The sequence below is a fragment of the Vanellus vanellus genome, assembly GCF_965231255.1.
Source record: "Vanellus vanellus genome assembly, chromosome: 3".
In the NCBI taxonomy this organism is placed as follows: domain Eukaryota; kingdom Metazoa; phylum Chordata; class Aves; order Charadriiformes; family Charadriidae; genus Vanellus; species Vanellus vanellus.
In genome coordinates this window covers 118,698,970-118,721,778 of record NC_138907.1, presented here as the reverse complement: position 1 = coordinate 118,721,778, position 22,809 = coordinate 118,698,970, and the positions used below count along the sequence as shown (strand labels likewise).

At 36.8% G+C, this 22,809-nt stretch overlaps 1 protein-coding gene across 3 annotated transcripts in view; it reads left to right on the top strand.

Annotated features, from left to right (window-relative positions):
* PUM2 (pumilio RNA binding family member 2) overlaps positions 1–22,809 on the top strand; it is a 70,007-nt gene that overhangs the window by 35,192 nt on the left and 12,006 nt on the right. For 2 of the 3 annotated variants that reach the window (XM_082481842.1, XM_082481841.1), the window contains exons 9-13: positions 925–1,064; positions 2,700–2,838; positions 9,741–9,884; positions 10,937–11,218; positions 22,515–22,782. In XM_082481842.1, coding sequence (XP_082337968.1) covers positions 925–1,064; positions 2,700–2,838; positions 9,741–9,884; positions 10,937–11,218; positions 22,515–22,782 — 973 coding nt within the window. Of the gene's footprint in view, positions 1–924; positions 1,065–2,699; positions 2,839–9,740; positions 9,885–10,936; positions 11,219–15,758; positions 15,996–22,514; positions 22,783–22,809 lie in introns of all 3 variants that reach the window. The other variant, XM_082481843.1, reaches the window with a different exon arrangement.

The window sequence follows — 22,809 nt, the reverse complement described above, 5'->3', positions numbered from 1 at the left end:
GGTAGCACGTATTATTTTCGAAAGATGAGACAGCTAGCCTTTCCTTAGATGTTTTTACTTGGTGCCTTAATTTTCTAATTCCAGGTTTTCTTGTTCCCAGTGAGCATGAGACTAAAGGTGGTCTCCGGCATCCTAAAAGGCCCAGACGACAGATAAAACTGCAAGCGCAGGAAGATATCTTAAAAAGTTAATATCACTGTGAAACAGCACTACAGAGTATTCAAGTCCCGACCAGTGTTCAGACCTGAGCATAACATTTTGAAAAAAAACCTGTATCTCCAGTTAGTGGTTTCACAGGAAAGGGAGTAAAAAGAACTAAAATATACGTATGTGTAATGCATTGTGTGCAATTCAGTTGATACAGAGAGCTCATTCTTCTGCAGGTTCTTTATCAATAGACTGGAAAAAGTAAATGTGCCCACTCTGAAGAGTGTGAGATAGTAGGCAGGGGAAACTGAGGCAATAGTTGTGTTCACAAGCAAAGGAAGCGTACAGAAAGGAGGAATAATAGATGATCAAAGTCTCAGTATATCACTGTCAGGAGGATGAATTTGGTTCATTCTGTGACATTCTGAAATGATCTTTTTTCCAACCGTGGAAACTGATTTTGAGTGTTCTTTGGTATCCCAGCTTTGATTACTTTAAGTATTTTCTTTGTCACTTGAGTCTCACAAGGGTTTGTTGGTTTTGTTTTTTTTTTTTTTTTATTTTTTTCATAGAGACGGTATGGTTTGATTTGAATCTTTTAAATTAACGTGTTTGTGTTCATGTATCATTTTGACTAATACAGGAATTCGTTTCTTTTTAATACTGTTCTCCATTTTGACATTTAGAAGATAGATCAATGAGGGATGCTACAAACAATATAAACAGTTATTTTTAACTACCGGCAATAGATGGAATAATCATGTTTTCTGGTTTTAGGTCCTGCTGTGGTTCCGCCTCAGTATTATGGTGTTCCATGGGGGGTGTATCCAGCCAATTTATTTCAGCAGCAAGCTGCAGCAGCAAATACCACAGCAAATCAGCAAGCAGCTTCTCAGGCACAACAGGGACAGCAACCGGTATGTTCCTCATAAAAAGGAGATGTGCGTTTAAATTCTTACCTTAACATTTTCAATATATGTGTATCAGCTTCTAGAAAATTTTACATAATTCAGATGTATTGTATCCGATAATAAATGAATATTTTAAATTACCAATTTCCTTACACTGTTGATTATCATTGTCTTTAAAAATTCATTTACTGAATACTAAATATTCGGCTTATTTTGCAGTCCAAATTTTTAAAATAAAAAACGTTAAAAGAGAGAGACGTTTTAGTAATTTTAGGAGGATGTTTTTCTTTTAAACTTGGAAAAAAAATTGATCTGCATTTTTATTAATTAGCTGGAAAATGGAATGTTACACATTTTTCTTCTGTTTCTTTCAAAAGTAGGGAAATAAAGGTGTTACCAGTTTTGTGGCTTCATGGGGAAGGATTGCCCTGCGTATTTTTCTGTGATAGAATAATTGTATTGCAACATCACCATGTGCCATATGTTATTTTTGCCTTGGTAAATCAAGAGTAAGCAATTGTTACAAGAACTTACTGAAATATCCATTTCTTAAGTAACTAAAAAAAATTTTCTTTTGTTAACTCTGGATGTGTTTTTAAAACCATTGTATGATCTTTCAGTATAAACAAATGGCCTTTCTCCACAAAGGAAAAACCCAAATTGAAGTCATATAGTAATGTTATGCTTGAATGAATGTAAATTTTTTTTTTTTTTTTTTTTTTTTTTTTACTGGCAACATAGTTAATTTTAATGCCATTCTTATAAATTTAATAATGAGATGTGACTTTGAGTTACCATGAAGTTCCAGAGTGGCTTCATCACTGTTTTAATACTCAGGTGGATCTTTCCTCCTACTGATAGTTGTTATCAGTGAACTACATTGATAATTGAATGTATATAGTCTCTCCAGTGGGTTTTTTTGCCTTCTTTATAAAATATCCAATTTATGCAAATCACATGTAAGATAGTTTGTGGGGATATAGTGTAAGTTGTATTTCCCTCCTAATTTGGACCTGGAAAATACTATTTTAACCAAGAGGAATAGAGTAGTTGCAAGAATTTCGACTGCTTTTCAGTCAGATTCCCAGAGGTACGCTGTCAGAACATAATAAAACAAGCCTGTGTTGCGCAGTGATGGAGTGTTACGTGAATTTTTAAAACTTAGTGGGTGCATTTTTTACAGCACTGTTGGCAGTGTAGTGTTAATTATTTAGATGAGTTACTACAAGCCCTAAAGTACTCAGACTTACATCATTCAATTGCCTGAAAAGAATGTAAACAAATGAATTTATTAGGGAAAGACAGGTGTTCAGTTAATAAATAATGCAGAACATAAATGTACAACTCTTACAGATTTTCTTCCTTACTTTATACTCATTGCCATTGATGGAACATACGTGAGTTCTGCTGTCCAGAGCAGCGCAGATATTTTATTGTCACATTTGTCAGCAGAATAGTTTATGCCTTTTGTTCTTTGTGTGTATATATCTGTGAAACCAATAAGGTGGAGTATTCCCAAAACGAAGTTTAGAGCTAAGTGGCATCAAATATGCAAAGTACTTGTTCTAGACCTTTTTTATCATATAATGGGCTTGCTTTCTTACCTTTTAAGAAAAAGGGTGTTGTATTGGTCTTTTCCAGGTTCTGCGTGCTGGAGCAACTCAGCGCCCGCTTACTCCCAATCAGGGGCAGCAAGGGCAGCAGGCAGAGTCACTTGCAGCAGCTGCGGCGGCAAATCCAGCTTTGGCTTTTGGTCAGGGTCTTGCTACAGGCATGCCAGGTCTGTATGTTGTCAGTGGATTAAGAGAATCACTGCAAGTTAAAATATTGGTGTTATTAGATACCAGATTAACTACCAAAATCCTGCTATGTTTATGATAAGCTTCTTAGAATTGAGTTTTATATAGTTATATGTTGTTCAGTTGGATTAAAATACTGGCACAGGATTATTGGAACACAATAAAGTGTTTGGTGCAATTACCTGAGTGAAAACAATTTAATTGTAGCTGGACGTTCTTCAGAATAAAAGTTAAGATATTACACGAGAAAGTCAGTGTTGATCGTAGCTGCAAATGCATTTGACTTGTACAGGTTCCATCCTCTGTCAGCACTACTGTGAAGTGCCTCACAACCCGTAGAAGTCAGAGTTAGTTTGTTGCTGGATGCTCTGGGACTGCATTGTGCGCTTGATCACACGCAGATTTTACACCTCTAGCTGCAGAACAGACTGGCTCTTGTGTTTTTCTTACCTGTTTTGTTTTGTAACTGCCATTTTTATTTCTTCTCATGCAGTTCTATCTTCAGCTTTTAGGATCTTTCTCTTTCACCTAAAACGAGGAATCAGCAAAGTGTGCTGTCACAGCACCTGTCAAGTGGCATCTCTGCGCCTTACCAAAGCAGTGGAGAAGGCCTGCAAACAGTGAGGCATATCAGAGATGCTTTAAACATCTTTGCAAAAGCTCAAAGGCTTAGCTATACCTTTTTTGTGTGTTTGGGGTGGGTGGTGGCGTATGTGTGTGTTTACTGTTACTTATTAGTTCTTGCTTTGGACATGGAGCTCTAAGACTGTGGAGTGGTCCGTGCCTCGTAAAAAGCCTGTGATGTCTAGCCTGAGCCAGATCAGCGTCTGAGACCTTGACCCAGCCCAAATTTGTGACTTCATTATAGGAAGATGTAAAAAAAGCATTATTAAAAAAAAAAAAAAAAAAAAAAAAAAAAAAACAACAACCAAACAAAACCAAGTATATCTTAAATAACTCAAGGCTAATTCCTCTCCAAATGGATGATTGAAAAGAATACTGAATGGTCAAATACGTAAACTTGGTAATGCAAGAGCCTGTCTTCAAGTTTGGACTTGAAGATTATTTTTTTTTTTCTCCTGCAAAAACCCCAAGAGGTTTTCTGTGAGGGCAGGAAGCTTTTTATTGTTTCCATTGTAGGTTCCTTCTTTGTCCCATCTGTTGCGTGCCTGGATGGCCAGAGAAGAACTTTATTCATGTGAACATATTTTATGGTGTTCTATAATAGGAATTGTGTGCAACTGGCTTTCAACCTTACTGACCGTGCTCTTACAGGGAATGGGGCTCAAAATATGAACAGAAAGGGCATTTATTTTCTCAGTCATCATAAGATGGTTTTGTAGTGAGTCATAGGGAACGCTGGTGATTCCTCTTTTTAGGTGAAGGAGAAGGATATAGAATCATGAAATGAATACAAGCCATCTTAGATGGGAATCATGGTACTGGTTTATATGTCTGTATTTGAGCTAGGCTCTTTTTATATTGAGCTAGGCTCTTTTTATAGCTAGTGAAGAGAAGTAGGAACTTTTAGCCTTGATTCATTTGCCTCTATTTTGGTTACCTGATGTAGAATAAAGTGGGTTTTGCTCCAGAGGTGCCCGTTTCTATTCACTACTATAAAATTGAGTCAAGATGACTAAATTACATCTAAATACCAAAATAAATGAGCAGAAAATATGTGAAACTCTTTTTGCAATGAACTTAGATGTTTTACAGAAAGTGTAGGTTCAAATTGTATTTCAACCTTTTGAATATTCTTTAGAGAGAGAATATTTGTAGTTTGGCTTTGCTGTGAACTAATAAATGAGTGTATTATTCAGCTTGTCCATATTGCTCTTTAGATTGTTTCAGCTGCTTTCTCCTTGTCACAGCCTTAATGTTGGATGAAATTAATGAGCTATTCCAACTATGGGACTGTTTTATTTTTCATATTTGGTATTTCAAGTATTCCTGTATTAATTATTTAGGGAGGTGTATTCATGTAGCACTTAAGGCACATATCCTAAGTGCAACGAGAAAGTGTCTGAAATTCATGTTACTTTTGACATAATGTTTTTGTTAAGTCTCTTTGCTGAAAAATCAGGTTCGTTTTTAAAACCTTCAAAGTGAAATACATTTTGCATTGGAGTTGTGCAATTACATTTTTAATTTTTCCAGTCCTAATTTAGCAACTCTTTTGGTAACAAGATTTCTTAAAAAAACAGACAGTTTCTGGTTGAGTTTGTCTTGCACATTTGTTCAGAGGGGACTCCCAATTTCATCATAATATGATCAGTATACATTCTTTTCTACGAATAAAACCAGTCCTCATCACAGATAATGGTGGGACTCGGCTTAGTCATCCAAATTCAGGAATCTGCATGTGACCAGTTGTCTGAGGAGCCATTGTGCTCAGCGCAGATCTCCCTAGTGCAGTTGCTGTACAGAGGCTGCAGAGCTGCTTAGTTTACCCTAAAATAGATGTCTAGTGGAGGGTCAGCTGAAGCCCTCTGGAGGCTTCATTGACTGTTTTGGCTAGATCAGATGAAACTTAGTTTTATTGAATTTCATGTAAGTGAAGCTGTTAGCATTGACTGTAATGGTGCATCTAGTGTGCAGGTGGGCATGTAAACCGAGCTGCCTGAAAAAGTTGTATAAAACATTAAAATGAGTTTCTATCTATTGGCATTGTATTTTTTATTACCTAGAGGAATTCGAAGTGTGGCGTTGCAGTGGGTCGTACATTCTGTGCTTCCAGGTAGTATGAAATAGGAATCAAATTTAATTGTGGCAAACATACAGGGAGTTAACAGTATTGGCAAAGTTACAATGGTTATAGAAAGTATAAATCATGTACTGGTAGGATAGTGAGTTCTGAATTTGATTTGTGAGGGGACAAGTTCAAAGATAAGGGTGTGTTCATCGGAACAAACAAAAGGTTATAGTGGTTCAGGTTTTGGTAAGCTTGGGAGACTGAAGTGAAGACTGCAGCATTTAAGGAAAGATGGAAGGTTAAGAGATGTATAAATCGTCAAATCTGCATGCAGAGGAAAATAATTGGATCTTGGGAATGTTGAGAAGGTAGAAGCTGTAAATTTTCTACATAGGGAGAGAGGACTGTACAGTGACTTGCAGGTTATGCTCCTGAGTGGAGGGGGAGAGAGAGAGAGGTGTCGGGATGATAGTGTTAAAAGGGGCAGATAATTGAGTTGGCAGCAATATGTGTCACATCTGTTAACTTAAATTGAGTAGAGAGAAGTGACAAACTGTGACATACGTTTGGGTGTCATCAGGGAGGGAAGTTGCATAGAGGGAAGGGAGTAGGAGATCTGGGCAGAGCTTTGTGGTATTACGTACAAAAATGTGAGAAGAGAGTGAGAAGTATCCAGTGAAAGACACTGAAGAAATTACTGGATGGATAAGAGCAACACTAAGAATGGGCTGCACGAGCCAAGAGAACAGATTTCCTCTTATTCTTTAAGAACATTTAAGGTTTGTGTGAAAAGAATCCAGAAAGTTTTCAGAGTCTGTGGTTTTGGAGACATTTATAAATCATTTCAGCAAAGCACAGTACTGGTAAACCAGATTGTTTACTTTCATATTCCCCGCTGATCTCGAGAATAGATAGAGCAGTTGAATTCTAAAATAAAAGGTGTGATTAGGAACTGATGAGGAAGCAAAGAGTATGTTTTAGGTTTTTGGTTGCAGTGGAAGACAACAGTAAGCTTGAATGTGAAGGTACTGAAATGAGCTTTGATAGTTGTTAACTTGGAGGGGAAATTGCACAGCCACAGGGAGATGATGATGTGAGGGAGAGGTAATAAAAACTGAAACAGGAGGAGAGAGGGAATTAGAGGGGAGAAGATATCGCAAGCTACCATCTAATCTTTGATGGGAAATAGTTTTTATCTTTATGTTGACCTTATTAAGGTGGGGTGCAAAGTTGGTAGAATACTGTGAAGGAAGGGAAAGCAGAAGACAAAAGTTTTGCTACGGGAGCTGTTCTTCGATTATTTAATCCAATCTGAGACGGTATCCCTGAAATCATATTTTTGGTGTCAAAGCAAATAATTTTATAGCTTTGAGGCTGCAGGTGCGCTTAGCAACATCTCAGCAATTTCACAAATAGTCCTACATTGCTTTATTTTAGTAGATTTGAGTAGAAAGCTGAGAAAGCCTCCTATTCCAGGTCAGAATGTATTCATTTCAGAGATTAGGAACTTAGAAGCACCCATCAGTTCTCATACATAGCTTGAACTTTCTGTGATGGATGGTATCTTGATGCTAATAACCTAGCTTATTATTACTAATTTTCAATGACCTGTTTGGGGGTAGCATCGCAGATAACACAATATCAAAAGAAACTGAGCATTTTGCCCCTCTACTCCACTCTCGTGAGACCCCACTTGGAGTCCTGCATCTGGCTTTGGAGTCCCTAACATAAGAAGGACATGGACCTGTTGGAGAGTGTCCAGAGGAGAGCCATGAGGATGATCCAAGGGCTGGAGCACCTCTCCAACCTAAACCATTCTATAATTTTGTAATACAAAGAGCAAGTTCAAGTTGCTTCCATTTTTTAATTCAGCAGTCATACTAGTCAATTATTTTAGAAAATCTAGAATTAAACTGCATTAGTATTAATCCCAGTAAATTTAATTTACACAATAGCGTGTAAGTTATTTTTGGGTTTGTTTTTTTTCCCCAAGTATTTTGCATTGGAAAATAGGCTTGTTTACACTGTGGATCTGAAGTCATATAAAATGCTGTGTATTAGTTTTAGATGAGCACAACAGTGTAAATATATTATCAGTCCTTTTTTATGCAGCTATATCATTATCCATGGGTTTGAATGTTTGAAGAGGGTAGGTGGACAGAGTAAATACTGGTAAGTATTAGCCACTTCTGAGTTCTGAAAAAGTGGTTTTATATGACAGTAATAAATAGCAAGACCAGCATGGTATTATCAATTGATCACGTTATGAGTAAAAGTAGAAATGATGTAGGTACTACTAATTAAGCATGTTAATGTATGCAGGAACGTATGTAGTATTATAAAGAGCTTTCCTACCGTGTCAGTCATCTTCAAATATTCTATTCTGTGTTCTCTACAGAACTACAGTAAGACAGGCGGCAGTCGCTATCATCTTTCCCTGCCTTGGGAATGTAGCAGTATTTCTTAGTGGGGAAGGTGGTAGAGCAGCACAGCACAATTTTTTTAGGTGGAAGGGGCGGTAGCACCTATAGTGAAGGTTTCCTAGCCAATTCAATTGTAAGAACCTGTTTTGGGTGTTCTCTAACTAGCCAGACTTCCAGACAAATGCTGTGGAGGACAACTGTCTTCCTGTGCTGTTGGTGGGAAACAGGAGGTAGTTGCACCTGGAATGCAAAACAAGTAGTGAGCAGTGAGAACAAACAGGTTTGGAATGATAGGAATGACAAGTGTTCATAACCACTATAGTGCATTCATCTCCAGAACTGTGAATTGAACTTAAAGATCTGTATTTACATCACTGCTCTCCTGTTCAGTTAATATCTGGGTCTCCTTCACATCCTCAGATTTTCTTAGTGGGAGAGAATTTGGACCTGTGTTTCCAGCTTCCCTGTAGAGAACCATAACCACCAGGCCAGTAGGCAGATGGTATTTCCAGCTCTGGTTTTGGAGCGAGGCCTCTAGGCAGAAGAGGTTACTCAGATGTTATAGAAATTGTTGAGGAGGAGAAAATATGACTTGGAAGCCTGGTACTCGCCTAGAATTAGAGGCCCAGGTCTTTATGTTCAGGTCTATATTTATTTCAGAGAGAATTTATTTCAGCTAGACCTAGTTCTGAACGTACATGGAAACTGACTTAAAATAGCATGCAGAATCTTGGTTCTTACATGTACAAAAATAGATGTGTGATTTCTGTGATCTTGACTTTTTTCTTAATAGCATTAGTATATATTTGAACATGGGAGGAATATTGAAATTCTCTTGGGTTTTGTTTTATTTCTTTATAAAGAATAGTAAACCTAACAATTAGACAGTGTTACTTTTTCATTGTCAGCACCCTTTCTTAGATTATCCTAGCTTTTGTCTTCCATATTTTAGGGATTCTTAGTCCAGGTATTCATTATAAAATGTCAGAGCTTTAAAATTAATTCTCTTGCTCTTGTCCTAAATAAAGCTTTTTGTTTTGCCTTTTTTTGTCTCTTGGTTTCTTCATTCATATCTTGTATCATGTTTTCCTTCCTGCTGCTCTCTTTTCTCCTTTTTTTGATCCCTCCTCCTTTTTCTCCCCCAGTTCCAACTCTCAGCTATCAGCTGAATTAAATTATAATTGGATTAGTCTTTTTTTTTTTTTTTCTGTGAAACTGACTGGTCCAAGGTATTCCTGCACATAGAGCATTCCTTTCCTAATGTGTATTTGTATATGGACTCTTAAGCACGGCTAGGTAATGTATGGAATTGCCAAACTTGCCTTTAGTTCGGCCCTTTAATTGTACAGAGTTTACCACCTTTTCCATGTACAAAGGAGTACAGGAGGAATGTAGAATATCTTAAATTGCTAAAAGAAGTTGATTTGATAATGATACAAATATGTGGCCAGTTGTTGTTCCTGTACCTTTTCACTATGGTGTTAGAAATTTAATTTGTTAACCTCGAAAATAAAATTCAACCTTAGACTACTAAATTTAGCTGTTCTAGTTTTTTAAAAAAGTTATGTAGAGCATTCCTAAATAAGATTTTTGTCACACTGTTTTACGAGGTTCACTGTTCTTTTAATGTCCAGTTTGACGTTCTAAGGACATATGGCAGAAATGCTGTTTTCCCCCTTGTAGATTGTTGTCAGAATATTTCAAGAAGAGAAATGCTGACTGCATGAGACTATCTGTACTACTAATTCCTGTATTCTGTGTTGTGTAGGCTATCAAGTACTAGCTCCCACTGCCTATTACGATCAGACTGGTGCCTTAGTAGTAGGCCCTGGAGCAAGAACTGGCCTTGGAGCACCAGTCAGGTTGGTGGCCTCAACTCCTGTTATAATCAGTTCTGCAGCAGCACAAGCAGGTAAGTATTTGATCCTGCACGGAGGTTTCTTCCGCTTTTGTACTGAATCTTAACAGTAATGTTGGTTGATTGGTATCTGATATTGTTGATATGTTTCGTATGCATCTGTGACGTTTTCTAGTTGTGAAGGATACACTGCACATACTCTTTCTTATTCTGTCACCTCCCTTTCTCTGAGAGACACTGCTCTGTCTCTGAGATGTAGTTTTCCTTTTTTAATTCAAATTTACAATCCTCTCCCCATACATATATAAGCACGTTTCTGCAAATGTTGTTGCTTGTCAGATATGAACATTTTCCCCTTTCGTCTCCCCATGCATATAACATGCACTTCTCATCAATCCCCTAAATGGTGTCCTCTAGGAAGCATCATTTCATTGCTTCGGCCTGGCAGAAGATGATGGAGTGCTCTGGGGCCTTGCTATGCTTTTCTCCTGAAAAGCGTGGCAAGGAAAAAATCTATAGAATGAAAAGCAGAAGAGGAGAATTAGTTATATCAAAAGTCTCTAGTTTTCTTTTTCTCTTTTTATCAGTGATAAAGTCTGGTGCTACTTTACTGAACCATTGTATTTATTGCATTTGTTAAATTAAAATCCAGAATATTAACACCAGATTAATTAAATTAATCTGTTCAGAAAATTAGATTTTAAGTTAATCTGTAAGTTTCTTTCTCTATGCAGAACTCACTTCTGACATTAGTAGCTGAAGATGTCTTAGACTGACTCTTAGCTGCAATTCTGCTATGGCAACTTTGGATATAAAAGTACAGTTCTGTAAACAGTAATGTCTTATATGCTTACACTGAAAATTCCCTCAATTACATTAACAATTCTACAGTCTTGATTAGCCTACAACGTGTGCTGTCTTCGTTTTTTTTTTTCCTTGGGTAATTAAAGACTGTGTAATACTGTAAGGTCTCCTTTAGTCCTTTAATATGTGAATTTCTGCTTATTTAAGAGGGCTTCAAGAAAATACAATTTAGATCTGAATAGTCCGTTTTCAGTCAGAAATGTTTGAGAGAGTAATTATGATTGAAAACATGTGTTTTACAGCTGCAGCTGCTTCAGCTGGAGGAACAGCAAACAATCTCGCGGGAGCCACGAACGGTCTATTTCGGCCACTTGGTGCCCAGCCACAACAACAGCAACAGCAAACAAATAGTAGCCTACAATCCAGTTCATTTTATGGCAGTAATTCTTTGACCAATAACTCCCAGAGCAGTTCCCTTTTTTCACATGGTCCTGGCCAACCAGGAAGCACATCTCTTGGCTTTGGAAGTAGCAGCTCTTTAGGAGCAGCTATCGGCTCTGCACTTGGTGGATTTGGCTCATCAGGTAGGTTGTTAACATAGTGAGGAAATTCTGTGAGACTTTTGTGTTAAGCAAAAAAATGTATCTGTATCCAGACATATTATATACACATACATTTCTAAAAAGAATGCAAACATAGGTTATTTGAGTTTAAAACAAATTATGGGGGAAGAAAAGGGTTTTTTTAAATTCACTTGGGCTCTGTATACAAGATGCATTTTTGAAGAATATCCTGTAGTCATAGGTATCTCCAAAATTCTTTTCTATATTGATCATTGTACTCTGCCCCAGAAGTTTGTTACTGTTTTTAGTAAGCTTTTTTTTCTATTTCCAAGGAAGTCTTCGTTCTGTGTTTAAAGTAACGATTAATGACTTTTGAGATATGCGTTCTTTTGTTGTAATTTTCATGTCAGGAAAATCCCTATTTAAAAAAAAATAAATAAATAGCATGACTTTCTAAATTTGATCTGATTCAGTATTAGTAAGGCAAGCAAAATATCTTTTCTAAAGAGTATTTCCTTTGGCTATTTATCTCTTTAAGTTACAGCACTGAGTTGCTTATTATTACTTTAATGAAATCAGTGGAGCATGTTTATAATGTTGCATATCTTGCAGATGGGTAGGAATTGGGGGAAATTTATGAACTCTACCAGTATTCTTTACAAATTTAAATGCCCCAAAGGAAATAATTAAAATTAAAAAGTAAGTGTTGAAAGAAAGATTATTGGAAGATACCTTAATATATGGAAAAACTTGCCCTTCAGTGTTAAAACATGATACCTGTTATTTGGTAACTAAGTGGAGGTGAATAGTGATGTTAAATATACTGCGTACCAGCGCAGTGTTGTTTTTCATAAAATAATCTGAAACCTTATTTACTTTAGCAAAACTAATGCTAGGAAATCCAGAATCAAATTTTACACTGATCCTCTCTAATATCTGATTTTTAAAGAGTGGAGTAAGAGACTCTAAACATACCACTTTGTAATTTAAAAACAAAATGTAAAAAAAAAAAAAAAGTAGAGGCTACTCAGTCGTGTAGAGTTTCTTAATTTTCCGTAATACCACAGCAGATATTTGCAAAGTAATTGTGCTATCCAAGTGCTGTTTTCTGTAATATAATTTGTCCTGAGCTACTTGTAGGATTTCAGTGAATTCTTAGCAGTTGCGTTTCACTCTAGGTATAGTTTAATTTCATTGATAGATAGTGATCATAAGTATATCTGCATATTTCATGCAGTGCACCCATTTTAAGTCTCTAGATAGAATGGTTTTAAGTCATAAAAGTCTTTATCCAGCATTATTGCAAGGACCTCCATAGAATACAAATTTTAGTTGTTTATCTACTTAAGAAGAATCAGTGTAGTTCTTTCTGGCATAGGAGATTAAGCCTTTTTCTTCTAGCAAAGGTCAGTTCCAGAGCTTGTCCAAAGCCTTCAGCATAGACAGCATATGCTGAATTTTTGCAGCAGTATCCTAGGTGATTTAATTAGCATGATAGTTTCCACAGGGAAGCAGGAAGCCTATGCTTTTGCAGTTTGAGAAGTGCTGGTGAAAGGTGCTGTCTAAACCTGAAATATTTTTAGTAGTATTATTGGAATAAAAGTATATTGAAAGTGCCCGTCTGGCAAGTATAAATTGTACTTGCCATAATAGCCACTTAAAAAATGCTTCCTGATAATTTTTTTTAGAGTTCCTGAACTGTATGTATATATGAATTGCACAGATGAATATTTAAACAAATGGTGTTAATGCATGTTGAGGCAAATTAAAAACAAGTTTAATTTTTTATTTGCCAAAGTTTCAGCTTCTTTGTAACTCCCCTCAGTGTGGTGCAAAGGTTGAATTTCAGTTAAAATATAGCCATAAAGACTGACAGATGGCAATACAGATCTTGCCCTTATGTTTTCAGTTGTTGCAGAGGAGGGGGGGGGGAAAGCTCTGCAAAAAATGCAGAGATGAGCATGTTCCAGCTAAATGACTGAACAATTAAGTGAAAAAACAGGAAGAGGCGAGTGTACCATATAAACGGCTGTATGTACTTTACAATCTCAGCTATTTCGTTATAAAGTTACTCATACTCCATTTTAAAGGTTTAGGTACATGGTAAGTTACTGCAGCTTAACAGGTAACTAAGAATTAGATCAACTACAGTAGCTTTCCAGATGCCTACTTCTGGCTTGTAACAAGTGCAAAGTTAATTGCATTAGCTTAGACAGTGGTGAAGAAGGGTAAGCTAGTTCAAGCTATCTTCTGGTTTCTGTGAGCTTTGCTTGTGTGTGTGTGTGAAAATGCAGCTCAGCTGGTTCACGGTAACTTGTTAAGCTGCAGTAATTTAGCTGAGTAAGAAACCCTGAAAGAACGCTAAAGTTTCCTGAGCTTTTTTCATAGTTGGAAAAATAAAAATCCATCAGTAGCATCATATTAACATTCATGTGGTTCACCAGCTGAGCTGGAACCTGCAGAGCTAGTCTCAAATCTCGAGATTTCTTTCAACTGTTGCCTTAATTTGCTCTTCTGATTTCTTATTCTCAGTCTCCTTGCCTAGTTAGTCCAGTATCTTTTCCTTCTGGCTTCTCCTTTAGTATGTCTTCCTTCCTGGTCCAGGCAACCTTTATCTCCCGCTTCCCCTCCCCTTCCCAAATATGTTTCTGTTTCTGCCTGTATTGTGTGATGTTCCCATCATCAACTTACTATTCCAGTCTTTTTGACCCAGTCACGTATACCTTCTACAGCCTAACTTTTCTTCAGATCTGCTTTCTTTTCATCCTCAGTCCCACTGGTTTTGAAAGTGCTTGCCAGTTTTCTTGCAGTCTCCTTGTTGGCTCCTTTGTCTGACCTTCTCCTCCTGGTTCTGGTTTCTTTCTTTTTTTTTTTTTTTTTTTTTTTCTTCCCCCCCCCCCCCCCCGGTCTATTTCTTGTGTTTGGCTTTTGTCTCCTCTGCATTTGAAGTAGAAAACTCCCTTTCCACACTGGCTGATGGGCCTTCCAAACACAAGATGGGATCTTGGCCAGCAGTTTGAGTTCATTTTTTGGCATGGCACACAGAAGCCTAGAAGTTCACTTGCAGGAAAACCTTTATCAGTATCTCAGATGTGCCATGTATGGACAGGAGTTTAAATTTTCAGCTATGAATTTGCAGCAGATCTGTGCTGAAATTGTATGAACTGTGATTTTGCTAACATTTTTCACTCAAAGAGAGCATGAAAATAAAGGTCTCCTGTTGCTAGCACATTGGTCTGAGTACATGAAAGCATTAACTTCTCAAATAATAGGTAGCTGGATTATTTTGCTTAGGATAAAACATCTTTCCTTGCCTGTTTTTTTTTTTTTTTGAAATGGCAATGTTTCAGAACACTGAAAATGAAATGGCAGAACTTTGAAAAATTTGGTCCAAGCAGGTACCTGCCATGAAAAGGATTAGCCAAGATGCTAATGTTAGGAGAAAACAAATTAGTGTCTTAAAATGGGAAGGATCAGGCGACCTTTATATTGGGCCATGCTGCCAGCTTTAGTGGAAGGTACCTGACAAGGGTAAAGATTATGGATGTATAAATTCTGGCTTTTTCCTTTTTAAGTTGAAGTCAAAATTGGTTTTCCAAATTCATCTTAAGCATCTCTGTTATCAAAATACCCATAATCTTGGGTTTGTTCATGAGTATAATAATGTTCCAGTGTTTAAATAGGCACTTTAATATTTCACAAGTATGCAACAGATACTAGAATTTAACATTTCTAAAAACTTTTTATTGTTCTCCTAATTTATCCTAGACTATTCATCGCCCTGCTGAGTGATGCTGTGCAGGATAACCAGTCTTTTGCTAATACACTGTTATCCAAAGCTTCCAGTCTAATTTGACGTTCAGAAATACCCATAGCCGTAAAATCACATTTTCAGTTTCTCTCCTTAATTTTCCTATTTCTGCTCTGCTTCTTATGTTCTTCTTAGCCTATTCCTCCTTTATAATGTCTTTTCAAAATACTTCTTTGAGAACCATAATTCTCATAGGGAATTTTAAGTAGTCAATTTTTTCCTACAGGTGAGGGGTTCACAAACAAGAGGAAGTTCAGAAACAGCTGAACAGCAACACAGATTATTTTCTGAGCCCTTAAGCAGCAGCAACAAATTGTCTCTAGCCTTTTTTCCTGAAATGAAGTTTCACTGTCTGACTAATAATTAGCGGTGGAAAAAATTTATCAGAGTTTAGTGGAAATATTTTTAGAATCATTTATTCTGTAAAGTGACAGTATAATCTAATCTCAGAAATTCCATATTTGTCCCAAAGCCTAAAGCCAGGAGGTTAAAACGGAGTACTGCAATATTACTGTGAGAAGTCTAGAATGAAATGTTGAAAGACATGGGCATTGGTGAAATTACTTATCAGTGGTATGTTTATACCCACTTAGTTTTACTTAAAAGCATGTGTGGTTATCACAGTAATTGTCTTTGTCATAACGATTGCTGTAATTATTGTGATCGCATCTGTTATTGCCCAGCTGTAGTTGGGGATAGGTTTTATTCAGTTGACACTGTGTAATTAGGGTCTTTTTATTTCTTCTTCAGTTGGCAGTTCTGCAAGTAGTAGTGCCACAAGGAGAGATTCTCTATCTACTAGCTCTGACTTGTACAAAAGATCTAGTAGCAGCCTAGCACCCATAGGGCAGCCATTTTACAATAGTCTGGGATTTTCCTCCTCTCCAAGTCCAATAGGCATGCCTCTGCCAAGCCAAACGCCAGGACATTCACTTACGCCACCGCCATCACTTTCATCACATGGATCCTCATCCAGTTTGCATTTAGGTAAAAAAAAAAAAAAAAAAAAAACCAAAAACAAAAAACCAAAAAAACACTTTCTGTTTGTATGTGTGTATGTATTTCTATGTGTAAAATATATGTTGCATAAGAGATGTCACATTACCTTTGCTGTTAAAACAGTTCTGTAATGAAGAGGGGCCGTTCCTCAGAGGTGAAGAGTGCACTTAAATGCTCATTGATCTGACAGTGGAGGGCACTCAGCTTTTTGCAGTATCGGGCCAACAACTGATTTTTCTTCCCTTGCAGAAGCCCGATAGAGAGCCCAGTAAAGACTTATTTATCAGTGGTCCTTTCTGTATTATGTTTCTACAGTATGCCAAGCAAAGGTGCACTATTTTTCTTTCTACTTCAGTGTGTTACCACTTTAAGGACATTTTAAAATGATACTGCATTTCACAGTGAAGTGACTTTTCAGGACTGCCCCTTACCGTGATAAAGTAGAAAAGTGAGCAAAGCTCTCAATGTAAAATATATTGAAAGATGATTTTTTGAATCGGTGAGCCTGCTACTACCTCATGGCCCAGATGCTTTGCCAGGAAGGCAATAGTTTATCACCAGGCTGGTGGAAAAAAAGAAAATGCATTTGTGAAAGAAGTAGCAAAGGCTTTGGCAGTGGTGGCTGTCTGTTATCGGATGTATTTTTTAAGGAATTATGCTGGTAATCCTTTAAATTTTTTTTTGAGCTAGTTAGATGACATGGGAGCTCAACCTTTTTTTTTTAAAAAAATTAAAAATGACCTAAAGAAACCCCACCACAGCCTATAGTATATTTACAAGAGAGTGCCTCAAACATGAGGTTACTTGATAAACTTCCCTTTTTTCGCTGCAAATACTGGTAGTCATTTAATTTGGATGCTAAAATCATACAATGAAGCTGGATGTAGTTTCAAGACTGAGTTGCCTGTTGCTCCAGTAACTATTCAGAGCACAGTTTTGTGCCTGTAATAGGCAACCTAATCCCCTGTACTTCTCTTAGTGCAAATAAACCAGGAAAAAATTAAAAGTGCCTACCAAAATACACTTTAATTGAGAAATGTGTGAGTGATTTGTATAACAAGGTTAAAAGTAATTTAAATATATTACATTTACAGTTCAGTATCCCGTTCACGGTTAAGTGCTGAATACCCGAAGTAAAACTGGGCAAGGGGATGTTTCAGCACGTTTTATTTTTTTTACTTACCTTTTTTCCTTTTTCAGGTCTACAAAGTGCACCTTTGGGCTGAGACCAAGCATGGAAAGTTTCAGCCCAAATGGAGGCTTTTGAGAAAGTTCTGAACATCTGACAATGGGGTTATCATGGAAATCTTTTTCTTTCTTTCTTTTCAAAGTATTCTCACAATAGTTTTCATATTACTGAAAACTATGCTTAAACCAAATTTTGGAAGGCATTATCTAAAATTCAAAACAGTTAAACTTTTGTGTTGTTTCACATTTGATAAATGTTATAAAGACTTTTTTCACTTCTGAGAAAATAAGCTGCGATCAGTACAGAGGATTACCTCTGTCAGCAGCAATTGTTAAATACTGTTTTTTAATCCATTTTGGACTGTTTGGCAGTGTGAACTAAGCATAATAGTTTGTTAAAATCATGTACTAGATCAGTATGTAAAGGCCAGAATGTACAGTTGTACTCTGAAAATTGACACAACCTTGTTGGCTTCCATGTGTGCTGCCTCTTCATCTTCCAAATGAAGTGGATCTTGATTACGGGTAAACTTTTTGCTACCTTATAAAATCAACCTGAAATTTGGCAATTGAGGTCTTTGGATTTTTTGCTTTCATAAAAATGCAGTAATTTTTTTTAGCATTTCCTGCACTCTGCCCCGTGTCGTATCGTTGCGCAGTACATCCAAGATGCATCATCACAAAAAGTTGAAGACTATTTCTGCAGTTAATTGTCTGTCCTGTTAAATTTATTCTGGTGTGTTCATCAACCACTCTTGGAAGCATTTGTTTTGTTCTGACATATAAAAAAAAAAAATAAAAAGGCAAAGCTTTCTCACCAAATGAGAAGTTATACCTGAAATCAAATAGAAGTATATTTTAAGAAGGGTATGATTATCGTGTAGTCACTTTTCAGAGTAGAACAACATTGTAAGTTCATGTCTGCATGCAGTTTCCATTGGTATTATGATAATGCCTGTCAAATGCAGCTCTCCCTCCACCTTCAAAACTCGTTGTCCTGCCTGCTTGTATCAACAGGTTCAGCTAAGTTTAACTCCTATTTTAAAATGGGCATCAAACTCGGTTGCTCCTGTTTCAGCCACCAGAACACTAGAGCACAATACTGGGGAAGGGTGCATGGTTTTATAACCCCTTTGTCAGACACTGCTGCAATTTGTAGCTTAAGACCAATTTCCCTTTTACAAGAAATTTGTGATATTTTACTGTTTTTATCTCTTCTCACCAACTTTTATCCAACATCCTAAAATAGGAATGTGCCGATTACTTTGTTGTAGTGTCAGTTTTCCTGTATTTGAAGGGATCTCTCAGTTGTCTGTAACTGCTTCTTTACTGTAGTCAGTTGGAGCAGTAAGGTCATGAATTTGAACTACCCTTTCACTCCCAGGGACAAAAAACTGCAAGAGGAAGTATTTTTCCGATGCTATAAAATAGCCTTCTAGATTGGTAGTGCTTACTCTGTTTGGTACATGGCAGCATTTTAAGGGTTTGGTGTAGAGTAGGATTTTAAAATCTGGGCTTTTGGAGGTAATTACTTTCTGTGCATTGCAAGCCAAGCTTGTTAGTAGTTTAGATTGGTGTGGTGTTTATTTTCAGAAGTGGTCGTTCTGGGTAAGAGTGAAGGCCCCTTGGCAAGACAGTATGGGGAACTTTGCATTGCCTCTGCTGTGTACCTACTCTGTAGGGCTTCGGCAAACCAGGCATAATAAGCACTTACATTGGTTCATAAATTATACGTATATATGTGTACATATATGTGTGATTCTATTTTATGTATGAAGATGAAATTTTTAGCTGAGGATGAGATGAAGATACATTTTTTACAGATTAACAAATACTTCACAGCAATCAAGTTTAAAGTGTTTATTATATTCTCCTACGTCTTTTATTAGAGAATAACATTGCTGACTGATTTAAACAACAGTTACTGTGTGCTTAGTCTGTTTTATGTCTTGGTTAGAAACAATTGAAGGAATACTTTGGTAATAAGTACTAACAGACTAATGCTATCAAAACAATGTGTCTAGATCTAGTTTTTAATATTTTTTTCATGTTCTTTACATTAAATATGCTGTCCATGTTAAGGAGTTAGTAATTTAACATGGTTTGTGTCCGTGAAGCTTAGTAAGGCTCTGCTTTAGATGGTCTATATCCCCTTTATTTCTCTGTGCCTCTTCATCCCTATGGACTAGCCACAGGGACTTAGGTTCAATTAAACTGTAAAACAACTTAATATTATTCATTGCATTGGAGATCTTTGTCTTAGGAGATCAGAAGTGATAGTTCTGAAGAATGAACTTTATTCCCCAGCAGTTTGTAATTGTGTGGCTATACTGATGCCTGATAAATCTTTTAAATTTTCAGTGTTTGCAGAAAAGCTTTAGAGTAGGTGCTTTATTCAGTAGGGTATGTTCCCCAAGTAATTTATAAGACCTAGGCTGTTACCTTTCTAGTTTGGAATCAAAATCTGTGAAACAAGTGTCCTGAGTTCTTGAAGAACATGGGCATGTGGTGTGCTAACCAGGAGGATTTGGGTAACTAGAATTCAGATTTCAGTTTTCCATTTCTAAGCTGTTCACACTTAAAGTTTTCAGGAAGGAGACCAGGTGTTCTTATGTCCACACTAATGCTTTGGTGGTTTTGGACTGAGAAAGTAATGAGTACAGTATTTCAGAAAATAGTCCATTGTATACAAGAGTATATCTGCATATAATAAGTACCTATGACAATATGCTTTTATTTTGAGGGTTTTGCTGTTTTTCAAATCTCAGTTGCCACTGAGCTATAACACTGCTGTAATAAAAGGTTACATGAGGAGAAAAGCTAATTACCTATTAAATTAATGTTTTTTATAATAGTGTCCAGGGTTTTACAAGGTTATGCTTTCTGTGTGCTTTTGAAGTATGACAGGTTCTTCTAGGCATGATGGATATGTTTTCAGCCTTCCTGTATTATGATCCTGCTTAACTTGATCGTCTTAAGTAGTTTCACAGGCTAGACAGGAGTCTCCCAGTTGCAGCATAATTGTCTTACAAGTCTTAAAAAGAGATGGTTCCCAAATTAGACTGAAGAAAGGCTTGATAATCCTGACTGTGAAGTGTATTGTATACGTACAGTTCTACTACACGTATATAGCGTATTTGTTAAAAGCTACCGAGTTTCTTAATTTCTATTTTAGTTGCTGGACAAATTGTCACATTTAATTTATAGTTACATGAAGGATCAGCTAAAATTTAAAAAAAAAAAAAAAAAAAAAAGAAAAGATGAAACAATTCCTGTTTCACACGTGCAATTCCATGACTGTTTATGGTAATTAGAGCCATGCAGTTTGTGAACATATAGTCAAATACCCTATTAGTTTCTGGCACAGAATTGAGCATGTGATCAGTGGAGCAATAGAGATGCTACGACAGGAAAGTAGCCTATAAGATACCCTTTTTAGCAGGCTTTGCTGCCCTCTTGTGGCATTATAGTGTTACTACACACCATTTACAGGGAAGATAGGATTTCATTCATATTTTTAAATAATCTGGATGAGAAATACCATGATTTCATATGGCTTTTTGTTCTTTAGAAGGCTGTTCCTAGAAGAGAAATTACTGTAGACCATCCCTCTGCATACTGCTTCACCTGCAGAATGTTGGGTTTCTTTTTTCTTTTTGTGATGTTGCTGTCAGCTCTTTTCTTGAAATACTGATTGTCAATGGAAACTAAAAATGATAGTTAAAAAAACTTGATTTTTCTGGCTATAAATAACGAAGAGGCTTTAATTTAAAAGAAAACGTAGTGGTTTTTAAAAGGCATTTTGGGGCATAAAGTATTTACTGATTCTTTACTGGTTCTTACCACTGCATTTTGAAAACTAATTGTAAATTAAATACTAATTATTTCTATTTTAGGGCATAATCATATACAGTGCAATAAATGTGATGCTTCATATGTCTTGCAGAGCACTAACACCTCAGATTCTGGTATTGCAATTGGACTTTTTGAAAAACATACCATTAATATGTTACCAGCCCACTGTAATGCTGTTGTTGCCTGGCCTTAAAAATACTTGGAACCAAAAGAAGGCTTGACTGGGGCACTGTCAGCTGATTATTTTTTTTTTTAATTGATTTTGTAATAGAGCACCATTCAAACAGCACATACTGCAATTTATTTTAAATTCAAATGTAGATATTTCTTCTGTTCATTTTGAAAGGGCTTTCTAGTTAATTTGTAGGGAAACTGAAAATGTTTTCCTTTTCCAATTCATACTTGATAATTTTAGTTGTGTTTTTTTTAAGTAGAAGAGCTGAGGTTTCTAGGTAGGAATTGTCTTTGAATATTTCTGGTTGTAGTACAGTAGCAGTATCCCTTTAAAAATCACACTGTAGTTGGGAAAGATGCTTTGTTTGCATGCTTATTATGATAATTGCTGCCTGTGTTAAGGTGGAGGGGAGAGAGGCATGCTGAAGGAGTGCAGTGACCTAAACTGATTAGAGAGCAATATGGGAGGAGAAATTCACAGGCCTGTGAGACGATGATAGCTGTAGGTGGAATCACTAGCAAAAAGGAGCAGGACCTAGACATAAGAAGGCAATTCAGTTCTTAGAAAGTCAGGAAAGATGAAATGCAGTGAGAGCGATGAATGTTTTCGCAGGAAGGAAAGGACTTCATGTTTCTAAAAAGAACTTCAGTTTGATCTGTCTTTGGTTGTTTTAGAATTGAGTAGAGCATTCTTAGTTACTTGGTTTGAAATTTGACATATTTAGTGCTTACAAGAAGTACCAGATTGAAAGCCTGGGATGCTGAAGTCATTAAATATCCTGCAGAATAGGTACAGCATGACGAGGCACCATGTGTGCCTCCCCAAAAATGCCCTTTCGCACTATAAGTTGGAGAGGTATCTCAGTAGGGACTGAAGGGTAGTTCAGATTTCATGGTCTATTTTGAAATAATTGGCTAACTTCAATAACAAGGATATAAGTCAGTATTACTTGTGAAGTGGAAATCTGCCCACTAAGCTAAGGCCCACCCAATTCTAAAGTTTCTGTAAGTCTGAGTGGGTGCTCGCTTTACCTGCTTCGTTATATTCCTCTAATGACATTTCTTTTCCTGGTGCCCTTCACATAAAATAAAAATGGGGAGGAAAATGGTTTTATTTATTGGAAGATAAAGCTATCTAACTCCTCCAACTGTAATGAGGTAAATATAAATAACAAGACATCACTGTTGTTTTCTTTGGCTCCAGGGTGTATCCATAGTTTTAGTACACTTACTGTTGTGCTTTTGCTTATTTTCCTTATGGCTTTTACTGACAGAACTGCTTCCTTGTAGGAGGACTGACAAATGGTAGTGGTCGCTATATTTCTGCAGCACCTGGAGCCGAAGCAAAGTATCGCAGTGCAGCAAGTACCTCCAGTCTTTTTAGCTCCACCAGTCAGCTCTTCCCTCCTTCACGCCTTCGTTACAGTAGGTCTGATATTATGCCTTCTGGACGTAGTCGATTGCTGGAAGATTTCAGAAACAATCGTTTCCCCAATCTTCAACTAAGAGACCTTGTAGGACATATTGTTGAATTTTCCCAAGACCAGCATGGTTCTAGGTAATTATTATAGTAAAGTTAATAACT